Source organism: Rhinoderma darwinii, chromosome 9, assembly GCF_050947455.1.
Source record: "Rhinoderma darwinii isolate aRhiDar2 chromosome 9, aRhiDar2.hap1, whole genome shotgun sequence".
Lineage (NCBI taxonomy): Eukaryota > Metazoa > Chordata > Amphibia > Anura > Rhinodermatidae > Rhinoderma > Rhinoderma darwinii.
This window is the reverse complement of record NC_134695.1, coordinates 34,092,851-34,115,719: the sequence shown is the minus strand read 5'-3', so window position 1 is coordinate 34,115,719 and position 22,869 is coordinate 34,092,851. Positions and strand designations below refer to the sequence as shown.

Here is a 22,869-nt window from a genome sequence, read left to right as displayed (position 1 = left end):
ATTACTTTTCTTACAGTATTATCATGTATATGCGTTTTAATGCTCAGACTTTATTGTGAAGCATTAGAATCATTTAAAAATATGTCAACTACACTTAGTATGTAGAAGAAAGTAAATCTATTTATGTATCTCATACATCTCATATCTATCTATCTATCTATCTATCTATCTATCTATCTATCTATCTATCTATCTATCTATCTATCTATCTATTTATTATCTATCTATCTATCTATCTATCCATCCATCCATCCATCCATTCATCCATCCATCCATCCATCCATCCATCCATCTATCCATCTATCCATCTATCCATCTATATCCTCTTTCTATCTATTTATTTATGTATCTTCTATCTATCTATCTATCTACCGATCGATCGATCTATCATCTATCTTCTATCTAAATTAATAATCGATAGGTACAATATATGCTGAAACCTATGTAATATATATATAGTTATTTATACGAAGTTATTAATAGTTGCATGTGTATAAATATATATTAATAATAGATAGGTTTCAGAATATACTACGCTGTACAACCTACTCTACGTCAAAAACAAGTAAAGTGTATCCATTAATCATTGAAATGTTTTATGTGACGCATGTTGTGTTCGTATAATTAACATCTAGGATAACACTTCTTACCATTTGCTGGTCCTAAAAAAAAAATCTACTAAACATTACAGGTAAATTAGTATGGATGGATTATAAATGAATTCTAATCAAGACAACATAAATAATTACAGCTCTCTAATGGAGACCTGACACTTGATTCATCCTGTCCTGGTATCACCACAATTCCACACATTCAGATTACATGATGAAGTTTAAACCTCATTGTTAGTAAATACATTTTATGGGTAAACTGCATTAAAAGATAAAGAACAAATCTCAGTAAATGTAACATTTACACTGGACAACCTAGAATGCCACTTTACTGCAACAATCCCTCCTCTAATCTCCCCAGGTCTTAACAGAAAATGGAGCTAAGAGAGGTTGATTCACTTCATTTATTTATTTCTCATTGCTAATATTGCTTTACATAATTTTTCTGAAAGGGAATGAGGGTTTACCATTCTGTACAGAAGTGTTCCCTAAACAGTGGCTTGGAAATCACATGTGGCTATTGGGCTCCTTGCATATGACTCCCCAGCTGTTGGCAGATACACATATTATTGCACTAGTGGCACCGGAGAGGTCATATCATATTACTGGCACTTATTATTAGGGCAAAATTCATATCACATGGTCATATCTTTAACAGGCATTCTCCCTTTTAATATTCATTGTGGCTCAACATAAGCTGTCATAACTGAAAGTGGCTCATGACCTACAAATTGATGGGGACCCCTGCTTTATAGTAATCTGAAGTATGAATATGGTGCAAGCTGAAAGTTGCATTATTTATTTATTTATTTATTTATTTTATCGCCCGAATGGTATCATTCTACACGGGTGCTCATTTCATCAATGTATAAAACGGTATTTGTGTAAAATAGCTCTTTAGATGTCCCACTGGTATCATACCCACAAGCGTCCACTAGATGGTGTGCAAAGACTGCAAATGCTTATCATTTAAACTTTCACAAAGATCCACCCAACAATCTTTATCTGCCAGAGCTCTGCTTAATAAATATGATGTGTCTGGAAATAATAAATCAAGAAGAATAAAGAAGCAACGCAGCCGGATAGTGAAATGTTTTTCATAATCCATAACATTTCGATTCCCTGCAACAGATCTCCCAGATGATCCATCAGGTCCTTAGTAATTTCTCATCCGCTTGTTCCTCAGTGGGAGGCACACTGATCTGAAATCTTATTTTGCTGTCAGTCAGAAATGCTGCAGTGCTTCTGAATATTACTAAAAAATGCCATAACCACAAAGTTACTTAAAGAGGTTTTCCACGACTAGACAACTGATGACCTATCCACAGGATAGGTTATCAGTAGATGATCAGTGCTGGTCTGAAACCCGAACCCTGCACCGATCAGCCGCTTGGGCTGCCTCCAGGCGCCGCATGATCTGAATGGTTTGCAGTAGTTGGAGCCGGGAGCAGATAGCTCCGGCCACCGCATTGCAGTCGTTCTGCTGAACTGCAGCTCTGCTACAATTCAAGTTGTCCAGGCACCAGATGTCCATGCCGGAAGCAGATAGCTCCAGTCCAAAATAGCGGTCAAGCTTTAGTACTGCAGTTCTGCTCCTATTCAAGTGAATAGGATCAGATCTGAAATTCTGCAGCACGGCCGGTATGCAGTGTATGGAGCCATCTGCTTCCGGCTCCGAACACTGCATACACTGCATAACATTCGGCGCCCGGAGGCAGCCGGAGCAGCTGATTATGCATGATCTGGCTGTCGGACCCCCACGGATCATATACTGATAACCTATCCTGTGGATAGGTCATCAGTTGCCCGTGCCCGGATAACCCCTTTAAGGCTCTGTTCACACTGCAGTTTGGGTCTTAGTTCAGAGCCTTCATTGGCAGTTTTGTCGCTTTTGACAGCAAGAATAGTGCAACATGCGGCACTATTCTTTCCGTACAACGGATTCATCGTATTGTGGCTTCCATTATGTACAGAAGTCACCATGCAGATTTAACAGAGCCTAACTTTTTTAACAGAGACTTTTTTACTGTTAAGTTTAAGGATACACTTAGTGGCTGGTAGCACAAATTTGGAGAAAATCACTACGCTTTTTAAAAAAAAACTTAGGTTACGTTTTTACCGGTAAACAGCAGATATGTGAGCCTAAACCCTAAATATTCAATACTCAGTGTGACTCCTCACCACCTGTCATGTTTGTAAGTGGCTGAGTGACTCTCAATCTACAATAGGTTGGGGGCCTCTGTTTTAAGTATTTGGCGGAATATTAATATACACTGTAGTTCACTGTCTCAGTTTAAATTATTATAGCTAAACAGTTCTCCTCCAAAAAACAGAAAACTGTCTCTTTAGTGCCATCTATAGAGGAATACCCTGTAAATCAATGTCCGACCCTTTATAGAGCCTTAAAAATTAATTATTTGGATTAATAGCCAAACCAGAGTCACCCATCTGTAGACAGCACTGTTTTGGAGTTGTTGCTCCTCATCAGTACAGAGTAGGGTTCCAGTTGTCCAAAACAGTGCTGTCTACAGATGCCTCCAATATTCAAGGTAATTACCCATAGATGGCACAAGAGAGACCACTTTCTGCCTTCCGGAGGACAGCTATTTGCATTGCCCTTAAAGAGGCTCTGTCACCAGATTTTGCAACCCCTATCTGATATTGCAGCAGATCGGTGCTGCAATGTAGATTACAGTAACGTTTTTATTTTTTAAAAACGAGCATTTTTGGCCAAGTTATGACCATTTTTGTAGTTATGCAAATGAGGCTTGCAAAAGTCCAAGTGGGTGTGTTTAAAAGTAAAAGTCCAAGTGGGCGTGTATTATGTGCGTACATCGGGGCGTTTTTAATACTTGTACTAGCTGGGCGCTGTGAAGAGAAGTAACATCCTCTTCTCTTCAGAACGCCCAGCTTCTGACAGTGCAGACCTGTGACGTCACTCACAGGTCCTGCATCGTGACGGCCACATCGGCACCAGAGGCTACAGTTGATTCTGCAGCAGCATCAGCGTTTGCAGGTAAGTCGATCTTACCTGCAAACGCTGATGCTGCTGCAGAATCAACTGTAGCCTCTGGTGCCGATGTGGCCGTCACGATGCAGGACCTGTGAGTGACGTCACAGGTCTGCACTGTCAGAAGCTGGGCGTTCTGAAGAGAAGAGGATGTTACTTCTCTTCACAGCGCCCAGCTAGTACAAGTATTAAAAACGCCCCGATGTACGCACATAATACACGCCCACTTGGACTTTTACTTTTAAACACACCCACTTGGACTTTTGCAAGCCTCATTTGCATAACTACAAAAATGGTCATAACTTGGCCAAAAATGCTCGTTTTTTAAAAATAAAAACGTTACTGTAATCTACATTGCAGCGCCTATCTGCTGCAATAGCAGATAGGGGTTGCAAAATCTGGTGACAGAGCCTCTTTAAGACTCAATACCAGCTGAATCTTCGAAAGGAGAATCAGAACCTTCCAAGAGCAGAAATTATCATTGACATTACTTTTGTAAATTCTGAACATAGTAATATATATCTATTTTTTTTTTTTTTTTTTAAAGAAAGGGGTTTGGGTTTGAATATGCAGTGTTGAATATATTCAGTATATGGGTTACTGGTTTTATTTACATACATTTTTAATTTGTTTATTATTATTAGTTTCATATACTTTACTCTATAAAACTGTGAGTGCTAATTAATCATTCTGCTGCTGATGCAGATTTTGAAGTCTTACTTTCAGAATTAAAAGGGTTGTCCGGAACTGAAAAAATAAGGGGTCTGCTTTATTGCTAGAAACAACGCCACTTTTGTCCATGCTCTGTATCTGGTATTTTAGCTCAATCCCATTCATTTCAATACCAAAAAATAAACCATGGACAAGAACGGCACTGTTTCTGGTTTCTGTTAAGGTGAATTGGGCAAAAAACTGCGAATTCACATATGTTTTTTGGATTTCGTATTTACGGTAAAAACGACATGTTAACTTTATTCTATGGGTTTATTTGATTAAGTAGATACCAAATTTATATAGTATTTTTATGTTTTGCTACTTTTATAAAGAAACAACTATTTGTTAAAGACATAACTGAGAGCCATACATTTTTTATTTTTCCGTTGATTGAGCAGTATGAGGACTTCTTTTCACGAGGCCTGCTGTAGTTTTTACTGGTACCATTTTGTGGTACATGCAAGTATTTGATCACTTTTTTATGGCACTCTCCGTGCGGGTGAAATAATGTTAGATTAAAATAGTTAAGACTTTTAAGGAGGCGGCAATACCAGCTATGTTCATTTTTATTTTTTTTACACTACTGTAGAGAAAAAATGGAAAAGGGTGTTTATGTTTAACTTTTAATTTTTTTTTTTTATTTATGCATTAAAAAAACTTTATTTAACTGTATTTGACTTTTTTTTTTTTTTTTTTAGAAGTCCCCCTAAATAATATTGTGATTTTCACAGACTCCTATGAAGTCCTGCCTCCAGCAGGGATTTATAGGAGTACAAAGATGGCAGACCTGGGGTCCAACTTATTTTAACGGCTTAGTAGCTGTTGACCGCGGCATCTAAGTGGTTAAACAGGCGGAATCTAAGTTATCCTCGATTCCGCCCATTACAGTAGCATGTCGGCTGTAATATACAGCCAACACCCACTCGGTATGGAGCGCGCTCAGCCTGTGAGCACGCTCCATACTTCCCCTTGGCAGCTGTCACGTACATGTATGTGACATGTCGCCAATGGGTTAAACACTACTATAATTGTTTTCACTATATATGTCCTAGTAGGAAAACAGGGGTTCATTCTTACGTGTCGGTAGGCACCGGTAGTGTGTGTGAACAAAAAAGTGTTGGTTTTGTCCGCATGGTAATTACACGTAAAATACATGTGTTGAACACTTTTCACATGCAATTATTGTGCAGACAAATTGTCCGGATCGAATATTACTGCTGCCTACCGAATGTGAAATCCTTAGGCTACATTCACACTTTGCAAAATTTGATGTGGAAAATCTGCATCAAAACTGTAGATAAATGCAGGTAATTCTGCAGGTAAAATCTGCTCTTAATATTGTATCTTTTCATACATTTTTATGTGCAGTTTGTATACCTTGATGCGAAAACAGGGGTAGATTTAATTATGCCGATTTTGGTGCATTTTTATTTATAAACTTGTCAGATACAAATCTAAGATGGAAACGCAAGATAAATTGACCTGCTGTGGATTTTAAAATCTGAACCATAGGTCAATTTACATGCTGAAAAATTCCACAACATGTGGATGAAATCATATTTACTTTGCTGGTACTGTATTTCACTGTGACTATGCGGCAAATCAGCACGTAATATGCATTGTGTGCATATGGCCTAACGGTACATTCTCTCTTGCGTTTTCCTTTTTTTGTTTTTCATTTCCATGCAACTCAAAACAGATTTAAAAGTGCTTCAGTCTCCATCAGTTCCATCATTATCATGTTTGTTTGCAGGGTCTGTCAGGATCTGTCTATTATTTATCAGTTTTTTAAGAATGAGGTCAATGTGTGATGGATGGAATCTGATCAGTTTCAATCAGTTAACTCCTTAACGCCGAAGGACGGATATATCCGTCCTCAGCAGCTGCTAGTTCGCGCAGGAGGACGGATATATCCGTCCTGTGATGGCGCGGGTACTGAGACTGTACCCACGCGATCAGCGGCAGGAGCACGGCTGTTATACACAGCCTGGCTCCTGCTGCAACTGCCGGAATCGAAGCGCGCGCCGATTCCGGCAGTTTAACCCATTAAATGCCGCTGTCAATAGTGACAGCGGCATTTAATGTGTTTGACAGAGGGGGGAGCTCCCTCTGTCACCCGATCGGCGCCCCCGCAAACAAATCGCGGGTCGCCGTCAGGTTTCCATGACAGCCGGGGGTCTAACAAAGACCCCCAGGTCTGTCTTCAGCATCTGCCTGTTAGGCGATGTCGGAGGCATGACCTAATAGATTGCCTGTCAGTTTTACACTGACAGGCAATAATGCTTTGGTATACGAAGTATACCAAAGCATTATATATGCGATCGGCACATCGCATAGTGAAGTGTCCTGGTGGGACTAAAAAAAAAAATGTAAAACAGTTAAATAAAGTTTGTGAAAAAAAATAAAGAATAATTACAGTCAAATATAAATAAAACTACTTTTTTGGCCCAAAAAGTGGTTTTATTTAGTAAAACGGTCAAAACAAATCACACATACACATATATGGTATCCCCGCATTCGTAACAACTTGACCAATAAAATGAACATATTAATTAAACCGCCGGATGAACGGCGTCCAAAGAAAACGCCAAAAACAACGTCAAAATTCTCTCTTTTCTCCCATTCCCCCCATAAAAAATAAAATAAAAGTTAATCTATAAGTCCTATGTACCCCAAAATAGTACTAATAAAAACTACACATTGTCCTGCAAAAATCAAGCCCACGTACGGCCACATCGACGGAAAAATAAAAACATTACGGCTCTTGGAATGCAGCGATGCAAAAACAAGTAATTTTTTTCTAAAAGGGTTTTTATTGTGCAAACGTAGAAAAAACATATAAAACCTTTACATATTTGGTATCCCTGTAATCGTGCCGACCCATAGAATAAAGTTAACATGTTATTTCCGCTGCATAGTAAACGGCGTAAATTTATAACGTGAAAATTAATGCTGGAATAGCTGCTTATTTTCAATTCTCTACTAAAATAAAGTTAATAAAAGTTAATCAATATATTATAAGCATCTAAAAATGGTACAATTACAAAATACAACTCGTCCCGCAAAAAACAAGCCCTTATACGGCTATGTCGACGGAATAAAAAAAGAGTTACGACTCTTGGAATGCGACCGTGAAAAAACAAAAAATAATCCTTGGTCATTAACGTACAAAATGGCCCGGTCATTAAGGGGTTAAGATCAGTGGCAAAATATACTGCAAAAAAAATAATAATACCCAAATGTTAACCCAGACTCAGGCTGTGCAAATCTCACTGTTATGTTCCATTCCATCAGGGGGTTCCACTGTTTTTCATGTGAAGAATAGCAAAGTCTGCTGCGCTAGTCTTTCTTTCAAAACCACCGGAGACCTAATGGGAACCTGATGGACCCCATTATAAGTCAATGGGATTTACTTGGATTAGTTCAAATCTGTTTGAAAACAAATCTGTCGTAGCATAGAAAGACTACATGGCTGCACACACTGTTAGGGCTGCTGTATTGTGATCTGTGCTGCTGTAATACAACACCGTTAGGGTATGTGCACACAACCTATATTCAGACGTAATGAAGGCGTTTTATGCCTCGAATTACGCCTGAAAAGATGGCTCCAATACGTCGGCAAACATCTGCCCATTGCTTGCAATGGGTCTTACGATGTTCTGTGCAGACGAGCTGTAATTTTACGCGTCACTGTCAAAAGACGGCACGTAAAATTACGCCCGCGTCAAAGAAGTGCAGGACACTTCTTGGGACGTTTTTGGAGTCGTTTTTTATTGACTCAAATGAAGAACAGCTCCAATTACGTTCATAAAAGACGCCACGAAAAACACAAGTACATGCAAAAATGTCTGAAATTCAGGAGCTGTATTCACCTGAAAACAGCTCCATAATTTCAGACGTATTTTGCGTTGTCGTGTGAACATACCCTTATGCGGCAACTGTTGGAGCATAGCAGTTTTTCTCCTATTCGATTCCCCATGAATCTGATAGTAAAAACCTTTGTATGACCCCATAAGAAATTGGACAGACATGCTGTCTCGTATTATAGCTGTGTACAATATGGGGATTGTGTGAAGCCATTGTACGGCCATGTACATAAGGTCTTAAAATAAGGTTCTACTTTTCCCATTTTTTTTAATGCTTTACTAAAAAGTCATTAAAAAAATTACTTTATTTGCGCAAATTACTATATGTATATATGTATGGGCTTGCATCTTTACCCACGCTACACATAATTCTTTGTTTTAGTGCATCAATCACAAAGTTCTCTGGAATGCCAGAGGATGTAATATACCTTGACTCTGCAAAGCCCCCGATAATTCACTGCAGAGCTATATAACAGTGAAGAAACGCGTAGGGCTAGTTAATTGTAGATAGACTGAGGGTGTATTAGTATAGTCTAGGATCTTTCATCAATGAATATAGCTCCACCAGGTGCATCTATTAGATCCAGTTGACATTGAGCTACTGAGACTGGGCAGTTATACCTCATTATAGAGGAAGGGAAATCCTAGTGCAAAGTACTTGAATTAGAGGGAATGACTGGTCTCCACTCACATAAACATTGCATGGAAAATGATGGATGAAAAAGAACAATAAATACACATATAAAATTGAGATAAATAAGAGACAAAACAATAAAAATAGAATTAACAGTAAAAAGTAAATAAAAGTAAATTATAAAAATACAATAATAACTTTGCTTATTTCCTGTGATAAAAAATCAATAATACACAGTCGGTCTATTTAAACAATGCAGACAATTGTGTCAATGTAATGTGCGTAGGCACGAAAATTATATATACATATATCAATACATTTGAATTGTAATTCCAAATTGCTGAAGTTCTTTAGAAATAAATTATTAAAGGTTACGCTTTAACAATCAACTCCCCACTGGTGTTTGTTCAGTGAAAAATATGTATGTATGTTTGTACTTTGTGAAAATAATATTTATGGGCTAAGACATCAAGTAATCTATCCACCCAATCTTCCAAATAAAAACATTATAGATACCTTTAATTCCTGCTATATTTCACGCCTGCGTCAGTGTGTTCCATTGTTACGCTCCGTCAGAGGAGAAGAACAAGGGAATAACGGAAGCAACGGTTCCGTTGCACAACGGACATCGCCGGCGGCCGGCGGGACCCACTGACTTTAATAGGGTCCATCGGCTTTCCACCAGGGTGTCTGTGACTTTACCGGAGACAATAGCACAGCATGCTGCACTATTGTCTCCGGTAATCTCGGCCAGATCTGCGATGTAGGCCTATAACTGAGCCTCCAACGCAGATGTGAACGATGCTTAATCTTATTTTTCCTTTTATTACCCACTTTGGTTCATTAAGCAGGCAAAATTCTTATCAAATATCTTTCAATGCATATAATTCTCTGTCGTATGTATTGTACACCAATGGGGAATACGTGAAGTTATATGTTTGTTTGATATTGTTCCTTTGAAATGGTTGTTTCTTCTTTGAAAGGATTAATTAATGTAAAGAAAGTTTAACTTTTTTTGTGCAAATAGCAGGAGCTTTAATTTATAAAATCTTCCTCTGCAAACTGGTTTAGCAGCGCTCTTACTGAAATACTACACAAAATTGAATTTTATATGTCAGTTCAATGAGAATAAGTCTGATACAGTGTCTTAAATATTTATCTGTTGAAAGGTTTGGAACACTGGATTTTACTGTCTCTACTAGACGGAAAAATGCAACCCGAGAGACCACGAGCACCCTTAAGACCTGGTTATATGAGCATAGAAAAAATCCCTATCCAACAAAGGGTGAAAAAATAATGCTGGCCATTATTACAAAGATGACGCTTACCCAAGTGTCTACCTGGTTTGCTAATGCAAGGAGGAGATTAAAAAAGGAAAATAAGATGACCTGGTCACCAAAAAATAAGGCTGGAGATGAAAGTAAAGAAGAAAAAAATGATGCAGAAGAATACAGCCCAGAGAGTGATAGTCCAGGTAATTTATACATGATTTTGACCAATATGAGATTCAGAAAACATAAGGTAAAATATGATATAGCAGTAGCTCTTACATTAATTATTGCATTCTATCTACTGTTTGCCCATCTGTTTGTGACCCAGACTTATTTCCCTTCAGTTACTTACGCACACAGAAGCTTCTTCCTGTCAGACATCTTAGCTCTCATGGGACTAATATTTTTTAAGCCAACTAAGTACAGATTTTACAAGTCTGTGTTTGTTTTATTAATTAGATATTTTTTATAAGAATTTTTAAAACAAAATAAACAGAGAACCCCAATCCCCTCCAACCCATTAAATTAAATAAAGCTGGGTGTAGTGGCGCAAGAGAAGGACCTGGGCATTCTGGTTACAAATAAGCTAAGCAGCAGCACTCAATGTCAAGCAGCAGCTTCAAAAGCAAATAGGATTTTAGGGTGTATAAGAAGAGAGATAAAAACCAGTGATTCAAATGTAATATAACCCCTCCATAAATCCCTTGTAAGGCCACATCATGAATATGGAATTCAGTTTTGGGCTCCACATTGTAAAAAGGATGTAGGAGACATGTACAGAGTTCAAAAGCAGGTGACTAGATTATTAAATTGGATCAGAAGAGTACTTTACAATGAAAGACTTAGAAATTGGGCTTGTTCAGCGTGGAAAAAAGACGCCTTAGAGGTGACCTTACTAACATATACAGATGTAGCCATCTTTATCTTGACTTTTAACATATTAAATGCTCAGAGGTAAGAAATTTTACCTTGACTTTTTCAGTGACATTTCAGTGGCTTTTGTTGTGTGATACCACAGTGCAGCAAGTTACAAGAGTCAAGATAAACTTGGCTACATCTGTATAAACATATGTGTGGTCAATACAAAGAACTAGCAGCTAATCTGTTCCTTCCAAGGACTCTACAAAGGACATGGGGACATTCATTGCATGTGGAAGAAAGACTTTCAGACATCAATATAGGAAAGGGTTCTTTACAGTTAGAGTAGTTAAACTATGGAATGCCCTACCCCAAAATGTAGTAAAGGCAGATACTAGGTCAGCATTTAAAAAAAGGATAGATGATGATAAATTGACAATTGGCATTGAGGGTTATAATTAATAAAGCAATAAATGACATGCAATTTATTGATAAAGGTTGAACTTGATGATCCTGTGTCTTTTTTCAACCTATGTAACTATTTAACCCCACCCATGCCCATTCTGGATTTCAGTTATCCACATCAACAAATACATAGAATAAGAAATATACTACAAAACATTAAACAATGTGTGAACAGGTGGTATCAAGGGAAATAAGAACCTTTGTCAAGAAAAGCAGCTATCAAAGAAGAGGACAAAAATAGGCACATATAGAAGAGGCTGGACGCAGCTGCAGGCTTAAGGGAAGCCGACATGACCGTCCTGGTAGGGAAAGGGTTAATGTTACGAGGTCAGGGAAAGTTGAAGGAGCTGAAGGAGGGACGGGGAGGAGTTAAGGGGGGCGGGGGGGCCGTTACTGCGCTTCCCGCTGTTTCTCGGCATTGAGCCGGAAGCAGCGGGAGGAGTAACACACAGTAAGCAAAGCTCCCCGTTGCCCGGTTTTTTAGTAATGGCAGAGGCCTTGATTTTAGAGCGGCTGCGCGCCGCTGCTGTGCACCACGGTCCCGGATGGCTGGAGGAGACCGTGGCTGCATTAACGCGGATCCCGGACGCCGTTTCGCCACGTCGGGCACGGCGTTCGGGGTCTGTTGTAAGGGACAGGCTCCCCTCCCCCGGCCCCCCTACGAGCATGGCTATGGCGGCGGGGGGGGAGTCGGCAACAACCGCTCCTGCGCTGGGCAGGCAGAGAGCGGTGGCAGGGGTGACGGCGATGCAGGCTGTGTCGACCCGTCCCTCTCGGCGGTCCCGACCTCCAGAGCGCCTTAGTCCGGAGGTAGTCCCGCGGACACGGCGTCGCAGAGGGAGCCCGATCCCGGACGCTGCAGGCCAGGCAGTTGGGAGGACCGCCCCTTCCCAGGCCCTGCGTCCTGGCAGGAATCCCAGGCCGCGACGGGGTCCGGCGGTAAGCAGGGAGTCGCAGGCCGGGCTCCCTGTCACCCCTCCCCCATCAGATGGAAGATGTCGAGAGCAAGGTACGGCCGCCCCGCATGGTGATGTTCCGGCCAGGGGGCAGGCTTCGTCAGGATCGTCTAGACGGACGACTAGATCTGCAGCGACGTCGAGGCAACAGGTCCGGTCGGAAGTCTGGGTCCCGGCGGTCGGGCGGCAGGTTGCCGGCCCATCGGTCAGCGCGTCCTCATCCCCTTTCCGAAGATGTCGTTGGGAGGGACAGTCGTCGGCGAGAGAAGAACTGGAGGAAGGTGAACTGGACGTCTATCGTCGAGGTCAGGATGGTCCGGCTGACGGGAACACAGCGCCTGTGCAGCCCGGTGAGTGTATAACTCCATTATTGTCTTATCCAGCGATTTTTATGTCGGGTGTCGGCGGGGGGGCTGCTAGCATAGCATCGGGGGCCGGTAGTGGCGCGGGCGGACGCGACGGAGCGGGTTTGGCAGATTTAGTGGGTTGCTTACGGGAGCTGGTGGGGCGCCTTGATAGGGCCGCGGCGCCGGTTGTAACGGAAGTGTCCCCTGCGGTAGTTTGGGAAGGCCCCAGGGACGTGGGATCGTTGCAGGCGCGTCCTGTGGTGGCGGTTAGAGAGGCGGTCGCGGTGTCGGTGCAGACTGAGGCACAGAAGGACGGCGATCGAGTGCGCATGGACGATCGTGCTCGGGGGGAGGTGTATGTTTGTTTTGAGGGTCTGTTGGGGGCGCATTTAAAGCAGGAGGTGCGTGATCGGATCTGGAAAGATGAATACGTTGAAATTTTTTCTCTCTTGCCGCTGGCTAAATTCAATTTGGATAAGAGCAAGCGGGATGAGAGTAAAAAGGACGAGGAGGAACGGCGGCGGTATAGGCTTATCCCGCAGACGTTCGTTAATTGGTCGCAGGCGTTCGCCATATTGGCTAGTGTGATAGGGGAAAAGGCGCCGGAAAATTGTTCGGCGTTATTTTGTTATTTTGATGCTATTGGGGAGGCTCATAGGGCGTATGGGGGTCAGGCGTGGCTGCGATATGATGAGCAATTCCGTCAGCGGAAGGCGGTTCGGCCGGCGATTCGGTGGGACCAGAAGGATATTGCTCTCTGGTTACGGGTTACGGCTCCGGTTAGGCAGCCCTTTCCCGGGAGCGGTGGCCAGGGAGGCCAGACTAGTCAGAGTGGACCAAGCGGCGGGGGAAAGGCGGGGTTTTGCTGGCAATTCAATGAAGGCCAGTGCAAGTTTGGGGCCACGTGCAAGTTCAAGCACGTGTGCTCCGAGTGTAATGGTGCATCACACGGGGCGGAAAAATGTCTGCGGAAAAAGAGGTCCGGGAACCAGCACGGGGCTGGTCAAGGGGGTGTCGCCGGTGAGGGTGGAAAGGATGGCCCCTTATCTAAATGAGTATCCGGATAGGGCGGCAGCTAAGTTGCTTTATGAAGGGTTTAGTGTTGGTTTTGTTATTCCTCCGCCTCCTTATGAGGTTCCGGTTACGCGGAGAAATTTAAAATCGGCTTACTTGCATGCGGAAGTCGTGTCGGAAAAGTTGTTAAAAGAAGTTTCGTTGGGGCGCATGTCGGGGCCATTTGTGGAGTCGCCGGTAAAAGATTTAGTTGTGTCCCCTTTGGGTATTGTCCCTAAACGCGAGCCCGGAAAGTTTCGTTTGATTCAACATTTATCGTATCCCAAAGGTTCGTCGGTAAATGACGGGATTGATCACGAGTTGTGTTCCGTAGTTTATACCTCATTCGATAAGGCGGTGGGGTTAGTGCGGGCTGCGGGTCCGGGGGCGCTGCTAGCAAAAACCGACATCGAGGCGGCGTTCAGGTTGTTGCCGGTCCACCCAGAAAGCCAACGGCTGTTGGGTTGTTTTTGGAATGGGGCCTTTTACGTGGATCGGTGCCTTCCGATGGGGTGTTCTCTTTCTTGTGCATACTTCGAGGCGTTTAGTAGCTTCGTGGAGTGGGTAACGAGGGGAGTATCCGGGGTCGATTCGTTGATCCATTACTTAGATGATTTTTTGTGCGTTGGCCCGGGGGGTTCGCCGGTTTGCGGTAACTTGCTTCATGCCCTGCAGAAGGTGGCGAGGGATTTTGGGATCCCTTTGGCGCCGGAAAAAACGGAGGGCCCGGTAGCGACGATTTCTTTCTTGGGAATCGAAATTGACTCGGTGGCAATGGAGTGTCGGCTCCCGGCGGATAAGTTGGGTGCTTTGAGGCTGGAGGTGCGACGGGCTTGTAGAAGGAAGAAAATGTCGCTGAGGGAGCTTCAGTCGCTGCTGGGGAAGTTGAATTTCGCCTGCCGGATTATGCCGATGGGGAGGGTGTTTGGTAGAAGGTTGGCGGCGGCAACGGCGGGAGTGCGGGCGCCGCATCATTTTGTGAGGCTCAAGGAGGAGCACCGAGCTGATCTTCAGGTTTGGGATGACTTCTTGGGCCAGTACAATGGTCGCTCGCTATGGATGGCCCCAGCGCAGGATACGAGTGATCTGAATATTTTCACGGATGCGGCTGGGGCGGGTGGCTTTGGAGCTTACGGGGGGGGTCCGTGGTGCGCAGGTCAATGGCCGGCTAGCTGGGTGTCCAGTGGATTGACGCGGAATCTGGCCCTGCTCGAGCTGTTTCCCATCGTGGTGGCGGCTACCATTTGGGGGGATAGGCTCAGGGATAAGAAGGTCCGTTTTTACTGCGACAACATGGGGGTGGTGCTTGCCATTAATAACATCACGGCGTCCTCTCCTCCGGTAGTTCAATTGTTGCGACATTTAGTGTTGGTGTGTTTGTCGCTGAACGCGTGGGTGGTGGCGGTGCATGTCCCGGGTGTACGGAATTGTGTTGCTGATGCTCTTTCTCGCTCGCAGTGGGACCGGTTTCGGGAATTGGCCCCGGGAGCGGAACGTCTCGGTTTGGCGTGTCCGGATCATCTATGGGATCTGGTATCGGTCCCGTAGAGCAGCTGTTACAAAGGTCTTTGGCGCGCACGACGTGGAGGGCTTATGCTGCTTGTTGGAGGCAGTGGGAGGAGTGGGTAAGAGAGTTGGGTGATGTCAATACGGATAGAGACAGGTTGGTGGCACTTTTGTATTGGTTAGGGGATGCCTGGGAGGGGGGGTTTTCAGTAGCGAAGGTGAACCGGTTTATATCCGCGGTGGCGTTTGGGCTTAAGTTGCGGGGCTTGCGGGATGTATCGAAGGAATTTCTGGTATCGCAGGCTTTGAAGGGGTTGCGCAGAGGTAGGGTGGAGGCGGATAGTAGAAGGCCGGTGTCGTTTGCTTTGCTGGGCTTGTTGGGCGGTTCATTGGCATCGGTATGTCGTTCTTCAGATGAAATGGATTTGTTTCGGTTGGCTTTCTCGTTGGCGTTCTTCGGAGCATTTAGAGTAGGTGAGTTGGTGTCGCCAAGTACTAAACAGGCAGGGGGGCTGAGATCTGGGGAGGTGTGCCTTTTTGCAGATCGGTTGGAGGTATGGTTGCGTAGATCAAAAACTGACCAATTAGGGAAGGGAAAACTGATAGTTTTGTTCGCTCTCCCGGGGTCGGTCATGTGCCCAGTAGAGTGCATGCGGGGTTTTACAAAAAACAGGGGGTCTCCAGATTTGCCTTTGTTACGTCATGTGGACGGGTCGTTCTTGTCCAGGTTTCAGTTTGGAGCTGTTTTTAAAAAATGTTTGACGGCGGTTGGGGTTGCAGCAGGCTCATATTCATCTCATTCCTTCCGGATTGGCGCAGCAACGGAAGCAGGGCGCTGGGGGTTGGATGATGAGGGGGTGAGGCGTATTGGTCGTTGGGAGTCTAAAAGGTTTAAGTCTTATGTCCGCCCCCATATGTTGTAATTTTGTTGTTATGCTTGCAAATGTTATATGGTGGTGCCTAACTGTGTTTTCCGTTTCAGATTCGCCTCCTTGTCTGGTGTGGTTGATGGGTCATTCGTACGTGCACTGGGGGGCTTTGAGGGCGGACGTCCGCCCGGATGGTCGCCAGTTGCGCATTCCGCGACAGGATGCGGTTGTGCATTGGCTGGGGTTTAGAGGTATGTCGTGGAACAGGGTGTTGGCGGAATTCCAGACATATGTGCGGCTCGATAGGGTTCCGGAGGTTTTAGTGTTGCACGTGGGTGGGAATGACTTAGGAGTCCGCCCTTTTCGTGAGTTGGTGCGGGATATCAAACATGATTTGTTGTGTTTGTGGGTATCTTATCCCAAGTTGGTGGTAGTGTGGTCGGACATAGTCCCAAGGAAGCATTGGCGGTTAGCTAGATCGGTGGAGAGAGTCAATAAGGCTCGGATAAAAGTTAACCGGGCGGTGTCCCGTTTTGTGGCGAAGAACGGGGGCATTTGCGTGAGGCATAGGGATTTGGAGTCAGGATTGGGGAATTTCTGGAGGAGTGACGGGGTTCATCTGACCGAGGTTGGCATTGATATTTGGAGCTTGGCTATAGCAGAAGGCATAGAAAGGGCGGTGGTGGTGTGGAGGAACTCACAGGCTTAAGGTGGTCAAGGCCTGTTTCGCGGTGGCGGGGGGAGTCCTTGAGGCCAGTCAGTACAAAATGGTGGGGGGGTCGCATCGGGGGTATGCGTCCCCCAAAAAAGGTACATGGTTGAAGACTTCATCGGGTGTTATCCCTTTGAAGTGGTCTTCTGGTAGAAGGTATGTCACTTGAAGGCTTCATCGGGTGTTATCCCTTTGAAGTGGACTTCTAGTGGTCGGTATATCACTTGAGGGCTTCATCGGGTGTTATCCCCTTGAAGTGGACTTCTAGTGGTTGGAGCCATCTGCAGAGGTGAACGGTGCTTCCGAGCTGGTTTACGGCTGGAGGTAATTAGTGGTTTGCAGATGGCTAATTCGGTGTGTTCTTGAAAGGAACATCTGAAGGGGCTTCAAGGACTTCCTCTGCTCGGGTTAATGTTAACGTTTAATTGTTATTTATGATTCTGACCCATGTTGGGTCATGTGAATTATTAGGAGGAATTCTCTGGTGGATTCCTAACTAGTTATCCGAATGTTTCGGATTTAAATTGTTTTTATAAAACTGTGAAATTAATAAACGGCTGCTGTGGCCATTTCACATCCAACCTCGGTGTCATGTGTCGTTACTAAATGGGGATGGGGGATAGTATGGTTTAAGGTTAACACACGACTCTACCTAGGCAGGTCAAGAAGAGGCTGGACGCAGCTGCAGGCTTAAGGGAAGCCGACATGACCGTCCTGGTAGGGAAAGGGTTAATGTTACGAGGTCAGGGAAAGTTGAAGGAGCTGAAGGAGGGACGGGGAGGAGTTAAGGGGGGCGGGGGGGCCGTTACTGCGCTTCCCGCTGTTTCTCGGCATTGAGCCGGAAGCAGCGGGAGGAGTAACACACAGTAAGCAAAGCTCCCACCCTCCCACCCTTGTTTTGTTACTCCTTAGGTCTTATGTACGTCTGGCTATGAGCGTTGTGTTTTATTTTGTGTGCTTATTTAACATGTTTTTCTTTTTTCCGGAGTAGGTTCTGTTGTCATGGCAGCTGGCGGGGGGAGTCCTTGAGGCCAGTCAGTACAAAATGGTGGGGGGGTCGCATCGGGGGTATGCGTCCCCCAAAAAAGGTACATGGTTGAAGACTTCATCGGGTGTTATCCCTTTGAAGTGGTCTTCTGGTAGAAGGTATGTCACTTGAAGGCTTCATCGGGTGTTATCCCTTTGAAGTGGACTTCTAGTGGTCGGTATATCACTTGAGGGCTTCATCGGGTGTTATCCCCTTGAAGTGGACTTCTAGTGGTTGGAGCCATCTGCAGAGGTGAACGGTGCTTCCGAGCTGGTTTACGGCTGGAGGTAATTAGTGGTTTGCAGATGGCTAATTCGGTGTGTTCTTGAAAGGAACATCTGAAGGGGCTTCAAGGACTTCCTCTGCTCGGGTTAATGTTAACGTTTAATTGTTATTTATGATTCTGACCCATGTTGGGTCATGTGAATTATTAGGAGGAATTCTCTGGTGGATTCCTAACTAGTTATCCGAATGTTTCGGATTTAAATTGTTTTTATAAAACTGTGAAATTAATAAACGGCTGCTGTGGCCATTTCACATCCAACCTCGGTGTCATGTGTCGTTACTAAATGGGGATGGGGGATAGTATGGTTTAAGGTTAACACACGACTCTACCTAGGCAGGTCAAGAAATAGACGCCATAAGAAAACAAGATATAACCATGCATAACTCAGACGTACACCTAGTTAGGACCTTAACCTGAGAGCACCTAAAATTCTATCTTGTAGGAGAGATTTAGAAGCCAGTTCTGGAGGAAGTAAGCCAAGGTGTCTGTAACTCTGCAAATTTAGAACATGCCCCTCTTTTCAGAATCATTATTGGCTTATCTTCCCCCTTCTTCTGTTAAGGGGGTTTTACACTGGGCGATTATCGGGCAGACAAGCGTTCATAGAATGATAGTTGCCCTCTGTAAACAGGGCATCGATCAACAGATGAACGAGCAAACGCTCGATCATCTGCTGATTGTATAGTTTTAAAAAGGTAAAATATTATCGTTGTCGGCAGCACATCTCCCGCACTGCCGACATGATAATAATGTATGGGGACAAGCGATTGGAGTAACGACCGCTCGTCCCCATCCATAGCTCCGTGTGACAGGAGCAAACGAGCGCCGATCAATGATGTCTCGTTGATCGGTGCTCGCTGCACCGGCCAGTTTTCTGCCGGTGTAAAAGGGCCTTACAATGAATGTTTCAAAGAAAATCCCCCCTTCACTCTATGAAAAGTTCATATAGTGCATGCTAATCACTACAGAGGCGAGATCTTGCAGATTTTTATTTTCTCAGTATTACTGTGCACAATGTAAACAGGTATGGATATCAGGGTCTGCAGGTAAATAAATCAGCAATAGAATAGGCAAGATAGCAAATACAGCGCAATTTAGTAGCTACAAAGCAAAATTTTGAACAAGGTCCTGTTCCCCATGAACACCTTCAATTGCAAGTGAATTCAGGACATGAAAAGCTATTTTGTTCTCCAATTTGTAACTGTGTTTTTTCTTAATACACAATCATAATGTACTCAATGATGTCACTGCACACTAATAATGCCAACAATTATGTCAGAGTACAAAAATTATTTTTTTTTTAGTTAAACAATTAGTGTGTAGGTGATTAAACATTTAGAGATAGGTTCGGAATTCACAAGATCAGGGTAGGTGCACGAATAGGGTCCCAACCCAATCGTATAATGGAAGAAGTATTCGGCACACTGAGACGTCAATATCAAATTTCTTGACATTTTTATTATGATAGATGCCAAGGGTTTGGCGCAACGTTTCGGTCAAAGGACCTTCGTCAGGCACTGGTTACCCTGGTTGCTGGAGTGTCCAGAAGGATGGCGCTGCTTGGCGCCAAAACTAGCAGAAATCCACCATTACAAGCAGCGCCATCCTTCTGGACACTCCAGCAACCAGGGTAACCAGTGCCTGACGAAGGTCCTTTGACCGAAACGTTGCACCAAACCCTTGGCATCTATCATAATAAAAATTTCAAGAAATTTGATATTGACGTCTCAGTGCGGTGATTAAACATTGTTCAAATTTTTTTTATTTTTTTCATGAGTCAGGAAATATTATAAATTAGATTCTAATTTATAATATTTCCTAGTGCTGGTCACTAGATGGAGCAATTCCCAAAATTGCAGCATTGCATGTGGTAAAGCAACCACATTGCTTTATGCTGCAAAATTGGGAAAAACTCACTCGCTCTAGTGAGCTCTCAGAATCCCCCCCTCCTTTATCCTGGCTAGTGCCGGGAGAAACGAGGGGATTGAACGGTCAAACCTCCTACACTGTGTGTCGCCATTTTTTGAGCTAACACACAGTGTAGTAGGTTAACATACAGTAGTAAACACACACTGAAACACGAACATACATAGAAATCACTTACCTGCTCCAGTCGCCGCCGCTCCCTCCGGTCCGTCCGCTCCATCTGCTGCCGCTGCTCCAAGTGCACAAGTCCGGAAGCCGCGACCGGAAGTAGTAATCTTACTGTCCGGCCGCGACTTCCGGTCCACAGGAAAATGGCGCCGGACGGTGCACAGTTCAACTTTGACTGTGTGGGAGCGGCGCATGCGCCGTTCCCACACAGGCGATGTACACCATAGTGGATGGAACGGGCCACGTTCGCATTCACTATGGGACTGTAGCTGCCGTACTCCATGTCTGTATGTGTCGTTAATCGACACATACAGAAATGGAGTAAAAAATGGCAGCCCCCATAGGGAAGAAAAAGTGTAAAAATAAAAAAAAGTAGAACACAAACACACAAATAAATATAAAAGTTTTTAATAAAAGACTAAAATCAAACTGATGTTAAAAAAAAAAATTTTGTGACGCTGTTCCTTTAATGTGCACAATGACATCCCAGCACAGGAATAATGCACACAGTGATGTAACAGCATGGAAATAAGGCAAATGTGATGCCACAGTATAGGGATAATGCAAAAGATGATATTACAGGGTGCATTCACACTACATCTGGCATATGTGCAGGGAAAGCTCCCGCCCTATATGTTGTATGTATTTAAAGGGCCCTATTCACCCAACTGATGCTAAAACGAGTGTCTCCCATCGGTGGTATACGTAAGAAAATTTGTAGCATCAATGTACACTGCGAACACAGTGTGAATACACCATACTCATAGATCTAAATTTTGGTTACCTTCTCATATTCTTCATCTGTGTTTCAGAGGAAAAGTTATGCAAACGTGAGAAGGAGCTGAAGCAAAGTGACCTGAATGACATTGAGGTTGAGCCAAACAGCTTACAGAGTGAAAACAAGAACATGGAATGCCATCATGATCTGGCCAGATCTAGCTTGTATGCTTCAGGGACCAGTGAAAGCATTTTGACACAAAATTACAATGCAGCCACCATTCCATGCAATAAGGATAATACAGAAGACTTTTTGGGACTAATGGTGGGGAAAAAAAGCTTCCAAGGATACAGCGAACACATAGTAAGTTGTGAGAATGCTGAAAAACCTAGAATATGGTCTTTGGCTCACACAGCAGGTGCCACTATTACTGTGGATGCTGAAAGTGGTGATAGTAGGTCAATGAGCCCTGACTGTCTCTTTGTGAGAAGAAGACACTCTACCCATGGCTTGTGCAGTGAGAAAAGGTCCTTGCATAGTATAAAGACTCAAACTCACACCGAATGTTCTTTTGAAGAAATGTCCCAATCAGCTAAGGTTTATAGAACTTCAACATTCAACTTACAATCATTTCAACTCAGCTGTCCATACCCTGTATTGGGAGAATCATATGAATATTCCTCTGGAGTGGAAGGTATCTACTCTTCCGTGTTACTGTAAAAACTATTTAGACCCTCGGTGGAGAAATAAAACATACTGGTGGCATGAACAAACATAATGAGATTTTTTATTTTTTTAATGGTTAGACTCATATCATTAGAAAAACAATAAGAATATAATTTAAAAACCTCAAATTCACAAAATAAGTAATTTAAGTGGTGAAATGTTGCTAAAAGTATATTTGCTATGTCTTGGTTCATTTTAGTTTATTTATTTCAGAGCAATTTCCAAACATCTATACTGCTGAGCCGTATGCACAGAGCCTTTATGGAGGCACACAGAGACCCTACGGCCCTGCACTACCAAGCCATAGTGAACTCTGTGTGCCGCTGTATAATGCCTCCATACTGCACTGTATTATGGAAAATATTTTCCCCTAAAAGCAATGCTTCTGAGGGCGAATATTTACATAAGAGGGCATCTGATTGAACATGCCATAATTTTTTTCTATTCAATTGATTGCAGATATGACAGAAAAACCTCTGCATGAAATCAGAGGCATTCAAATGTTTAGTGTGGCCTCATATGGGTGCCATATTACAGTTCTGTGAAAGTCGGAGTTAGAACAGAGACGTAATATAATCATGAGCATAAGGCCATACATTGTACAAACATAGTGTTATAATAATAAAAGCAATGACATAATGACTGACTCATATGACTGCATACTGTACATATTCAAATATAAAATCTAATAATGTTACTATTAGCACCAAATGTAACAAAAAAAAACAAAACACTAATTGCTAATCTATACTGTTTATTAATCTCTATCATTTTACTGTTAGATTATAACACAATTGCACGGTTTCAGGGCATTCTGCGATTGTATGTTTAAAACTGCAGCATGACCTATCGGTCGCAGTTGTGTTACAGTTTTACTCTTTTCACCTCATTCAGGTTTTTTGCTTTTATTAGCTAAAACAAACACACATAAACTGCAGTAAAAATTTAAAAAAATGGTGTCCCCCCCCCCCCCCCCCCACTAATATGGTTGGCACCTGTACGTGCCCATAGCAGTAGCATTTGCCAATAAGAAATTCCCATTTGTGCACATGTCTATTTCAACCCTAAGCGTATTACCCTAACTACCCAGAGATGAGAATCTATGGTAAATTGTTGTGGGTGTATTTATGTTTTTAAAGGTGTTGT

The 22,869-nt window shown here is 43.4% G+C and overlaps 1 protein-coding gene across 1 annotated transcript in view; it reads left to right on the top strand.

Annotated features, from left to right (window-relative positions):
• Nucleotides 1-22,869, top strand: part of IRX6 (iroquois homeobox 6) — a 37,161-nt gene that overhangs the window by 1,681 nt on the left and 12,611 nt on the right. The window contains exons 4-5 of the mRNA XM_075836743.1: nt 10,005-10,309; nt 21,092-21,691. Of these exons, the coding sequence (XP_075692858.1) occupies nt 10,005-10,309; nt 21,092-21,691 (905 nt within the window). The remainder of the gene's footprint in view (nt 1-10,004; nt 10,310-21,091; nt 21,692-22,869) is intronic.